This window comes from Apium graveolens, chromosome 7, assembly GCF_009905375.1.
Source record: "Apium graveolens cultivar Ventura chromosome 7, ASM990537v1, whole genome shotgun sequence".
NCBI classification, from domain to species: domain Eukaryota; kingdom Viridiplantae; phylum Streptophyta; class Magnoliopsida; order Apiales; family Apiaceae; genus Apium; species Apium graveolens.
In genome coordinates this window covers 56,216,579-56,222,004 of record NC_133653.1, presented here as the reverse complement: position 1 = coordinate 56,222,004, position 5,426 = coordinate 56,216,579, and the positions used below count along the sequence as shown (strand labels likewise).

Below are 5,426 nucleotides of genomic sequence, written 5' to 3'. Positions count from 1 at the left end.
GTACTTAAAGTTGTATGTTATGTGTATATGGGGCAAGTGTGATCGTGTGAAAGTTGAACAATGTACAAAATTTGCTAGTGTTTCATATGTACAGAAGATGCATTACTAATATTAATGGAAAGTTGTTGTACATCATTGCAATTGCACCTCTTATCTGCAACTGCTGTACATACTTCGTGTCTTGTCCTCGGTGGTTAAAGTTTCACATCTTATGATTAATATGGTTCAATTTGAAAATTTATGTTGGGAACTACAAAAAAGATATAGTTCAAACAAGATTCCGATTGCTGCAAAATTAACACAAAGGATTGGTCTTAAGATGTTAGGTTATATTAAATACAGGCGTTAGTAATTGCTCAATCACTATTACAAAACATTGAATTAATAACAGAAGTTGATCTTACAAAGAATGAGATACTAGATAAACTAGATAAGCTATTCCCTAAAAAATAGATAAACTACTGGAGCAACAACAGCTATCTCATTTCTAGTTATTCTTATGTTGGCCGATGATTCAAATTCCTAAATTTATAGACATCGGGTATGGGAGGAATACTTTGTACCCGTGGAGTTATCTTCAGCTTAACACAACCATCTATATCAAAACCTCTGAGAGAAGGCAGAGCTCCGTCCTTAACTTGCAACTCTTCTAGATTGTAAAGAAATTTCAATCTTAAAAACTCAAGACTTAGAAAAGCATCATGACTGCATACCATATTCTTCCCTGTATATGCCTTGATCAAATAAAGGGTGGTAAGATTCGACATTTTCCCCAGAATAGGCATTGGATCTTGAGTGAACTCACTATTTACCAGTGTTAAATGTGTGACTGAATCTGGAAAATGAATTAAGTGTGATGGATTTTTTATTGTACCTGACAACTTGACACTCTTGAGGCGTTTGCAAGAGGATAGAGGTTTGCTTGTTGGAATAACATGAGTGCGGAATTCGAGGATAAGTGTTTGGAGACTTGTTAAATTAGCTATGGAGTCCAATGTGTACTCATGTGCATTATAAGATGAATCTCTTATAGCCAGAGAACGGAGGTTTGTCAAATTGATGGTGTAAATCTGGATCCAATCCTCATACCATATACTATCTAGAGTTTGGAGCTTGGTTTGGTGGCTACCAATCTTCAAACTCCCTTTAGCTAATCTCTTCGAAAAGTATGGAAATATTAAATGCCTCAACTCTTTTAGCTCGCAGATCTCTTTAGGAAATTGGTAGTCCGACCAACCATGCAGAGTTTGTAGCCTTTTCAACTTGCCTATCGTTGGAGGAATTGCTAAAGGTTTAGAAATAATGTGACTTCCCATTAAACCCAAGTACTTTAGGAGAACCAAATCTCCTATTTCTGCTGGTATCCCATCTGAATTAACACTGATTAAATCTAGCACTTTGAGATATTTAAATCTCGTGTACATCATCTTGATTTCTTTTACTTTGATGCATCTACCAGTTTCATTAATCACTGCTAATGAACGCAACTTCAAAACGTAAGAACTAGGCCCAAGCAATTCAAAATACTTACCAATTCCATTGTAAATGGCATGTCGTGGTTGTTGCAGCAAACGAATGGAACTTGGATGTTGTTTACTTGAGTCAAAAATTCCTAATAACTTGTGCTCTGTGGCCTTTTGTATAGCGAGATCACGCACAAGATCATGGACCCGGCACTCCAATACTTGTCCGTTCCAAAGCAATGTTGATATCTGAATCAAGTTGCGATTAATAAGTTCATTCAGATACTTATCAGCCACATCCTCCATGACTACTCCATCTTTTTCATCAGCTTGTGATATGAATTCCTCTGCAATCCATAACAGCTTTAAATTGTGAACTTCAAAAGTTTGGTCTTCTGGGAACCTTGCAAGGTATAGAAAACATTGTCTCATTTGAAAAGACAAGTCAGCATAACTTAAGCTTAGTATTTCTTGAATCTCCACAGAGTTGTCTGTCAACTGTCCCCAAATACGATCTTTCACCTTGGACCAAGCCTCATAGCTCTTCTTGTGCAATAATAGCCCACTCAGTACGACGATTGCAAGTGGTAACCCTCGACATTTATCCACCATCTCCTTTCCTATCTTCTCCAAATTCGAGGTTGGTTTTGCCCTCTTACAGAACAATTGCCAGCTCTCATTTTCATTTAGAAAACGAAGTTTATGGACAAAACATTTGTCATCTACTCTCTGAGCAACTTTTTTATTTCGAGTAGTTATGATGACTCTACTTCCGTTCATTTTGTCTGGAAAAGCTTTTTTAATTTTTTCCCATGCCTCTACATCCCATATATCATCAATCACCACCAAATAGCGATGACGCCCTAGCAGTAATTTACGTAGGTGCTGCAGCAAGTCAACCTTATCCATCTTTAACAAATCAAGTTCATGTCCCGATTCATGTCCCATGAAAGACTTTATTATGGTCTTCAGAAGATCATTGATGTTATAATCCTGGGAAACACAAACCCAAGCACGACTCTCAAAATGACTCAACTCGCTAGAGTGATACAACTTGCTGGCAAGTGTAGTCTTTCCCAATCCCCCCATTCCATGAATCGAAATCAAGCTAAGAGAGGGATCCTCACTAACAAGTTGAGCTAACAAAGTGTTAACATCGTCCTCAAAACCGACCACATCCACCTGGTTCTCAAAGGAGGTTGCTCGTAGTAATGTTCTCTTTTTCTGTAGCACCTTAGAAGTGGCAAAGATGATAGCAATACCATACTCTTCTCGTCTTTTTTTAATCTCGATAATTCTTTCCTTGAGTGACTTGATCTCCTTACCGATCTGATAAAGCTTGGCTTCTCTTTTGCACAAGCCAATAAAACTATGCAGATGGTCCAAAACACCATGTTTCGGAGCTGCATGTTCTTCATGGAGAACGTTAATCCTTTCTAAGATAATTACAGCTTCATTGGCAACATCTCTAACGCTGCTTATCCACTTGGAAATTCGCTGATCCATTCCTTGTTTAGTTTCTGCATCACTTACAAAAGATTGCAGGTAGTCCAGTTCATCTTTGAGCCATCTTATACCATCTTCTACCCCTCTCCTGGTGTTAATCTCCTGAGAAATAAAATCATTAAGTTTTTCAATTGCAAATGATACAGTTGCATCTACCATTTTTCTCTATCCACTACAAACCAAAATGAGGCTGCTATATTCAAGCTTTAGATTTTTGCTGCCTATGCCTTTTTAATGTGGTTCTTTTTTTTTTTTAATTGTAGGTTATGCCTTTTTAATAAACACATAAATTTATAATTTTAGGTAATTTTGATCGGTGATTTTTTATGAATGTAATGTGGTCTATCAATATTATAAAAATGAACCAATAAAATATATTAAGGGATTCCAGGTGTTAGTATTTAAATTCCATTTTGATATGTATATTACTTGTATATCCATAATTTTACTGTTTAAACTCCATGCTATCATGATTAAACATGTAATTTACATATTAATTTGGGGTTTAAATAATAATACATGGAGTTTATTTAACAAATCCATATTTATTGTGTGTTTATGACCATAGTAATTTTGAAAGAATGAACGTATTTCTACAAGAAACAAGGCTACTAGTTTCGTTTGCTTTGACTTTTAACTTCGTTTCTATTATAATTAAATTCATTATCCCGCGAACATCATTATTTATTAATAAAATTATTATCACTGGATAACCGTTTATTGTTGGATCAAACACATATTAGTCAAATGAAGTTAAAAAATTAAACATTTAACAATTCATCGATTAGGATTATAAACATATTTTAATATTACATTATGTCATGGCCTTTGGTCATACATCACATTCTTCAACTTTCTCCTTGAATTAATTATTAAAAAGGGTTTTTTTAGTATGTGAACACATGCTAAGAATTAATATTTGATAAGATGATCATATAAAATATTGGTGTATAATTCATTAATAATGATGGACCTGCATGCAAAAAATCTATAGAATTTTTACAATTCATCAATTATACTTTTTTAACACGTGTTTATGGGCAAAAACTACACAAATCGAATTACTAAACATATTAATTTGATATGAAATGATGTAGTATTGGTGACTTAATAATTTGAAACAATTTTAATTGTAGTATTTACATGAATACAGAAAATTCATTGTTATTATATTATTAATTGAGTTGTAATAAATTAAATCAAAATATGTGATATTTGGGATCAATACGGAGTACTAATTTTTTTTCACTAACAGTTATGGGTATTAATTTGGGAGTTCCAAAATTATTCTTAATTCTTAATCTAAATATAAACATTAAGTCATGATCCATGGTCATGCCAATCACCTTCTCCGATTGTTCCAAGTAAATAACAGCCAAACGAAATTGCAACAAGTCGTCGGCTTAAGTTTCTTGTGAAATGTTAAACACCCTTATAAATAAACAGAAGGGGTCAGGACCACTAGGCAACCTGTCCGTTCCTCTCTACTATATGCCAAATTTTAAAGACTTTTGAGTTTTGACTTGTACTCGTTTTGAGTTTTGACTTGTACTAGGAACATTCTCCCGTTGATTTTATGCTTTTGCAGGAATAATAATAATTTTTTTTTGACAAATATCACTTATAATCTTACAAATAAATATCTGTTCTCGTAAATTTTTGGGATAAATGAGGATCGAAGCCAGGACGTAGGACGATAAATGATAAACTGTTAATCACTTAAGCTATCCAACCAGACTCGGGAGAATATTGTTATACCATAAAATCGCCATGAGTATTTTATCGAATTTTTAAGAAAATGAGTTGGATCACCACCGAGAAGGAAGACGGACGACGGAGCCTATCCCCCCTATAGGGCTCTACCTACATTGGAGTCGCTTATGACAACTATTGACAACGAGAAGTGTTAGATATTGAATGTAACACACGGGGTGAATGTATTTCTTGGATTTTTAACCTTTTTAAAATTGTTTGGATTGTAGGTGAACAAAGTAGTTAAGATATTGTAGGGATATTATGTTTACAGAATTAATCAACAAACACAATATTTTCAAAACTCACTTAATTAGTATTAATTAAGTTTGTCTTGCTACAACTTCTGTGTTCTTAAGAAAATAAGACCTCAGCTTCTTTCTTGAAAGAATACAAGAAAATCTACATCTGTTAGTTACTTGTGAACTAAGGACCCGTGCATGCTTTATAGACTAGCAGCACGGGTTTACAAGACTTGCACTAAAATGTACTAAACTACTTTCTAAAGCAACTTTTTTCTATCTACATTTCTAGCTTAGCAAATCTGTGCAGAATCTTGCAGGACTGTGACCACCCTTTGTCTAGTTAATCTTGGCCCTTGATCTTGTATTCTTCCAGCTACTTTGTAGACTTTTCAATCTAGTGAATAGATCGTTTGTTGACTGATAATCTTGAACTTGTCTGCATTCTGAATTTAAGAAGTAT

General features: G+C 34.3%; 1 protein-coding gene across 1 annotated transcript; it reads right to left on the bottom strand.

The window, feature by feature from the left end:
* Nucleotides 1-552: 552 nt before the first annotated feature.
* On the bottom strand, nt 553-3,172 carry LOC141670721 (disease resistance protein RPP13-like). The gene is made up of 2 exons (XM_074476704.1): nt 875-3,172; nt 553-734 (listed from the first exon to the last, which is right to left on the bottom strand). The coding sequence occupies exons 1-2, from the start codon at nt 3,126-3,128 to the stop codon at nt 700-702; spliced, it is 2,289 nt and encodes a 762-aa protein (XP_074332805.1). The 5' UTR covers nt 3,129-3,172; the 3' UTR covers nt 553-699.
* Between the last annotated feature and the right edge of the window lie 2,254 nt (nt 3,173-5,426).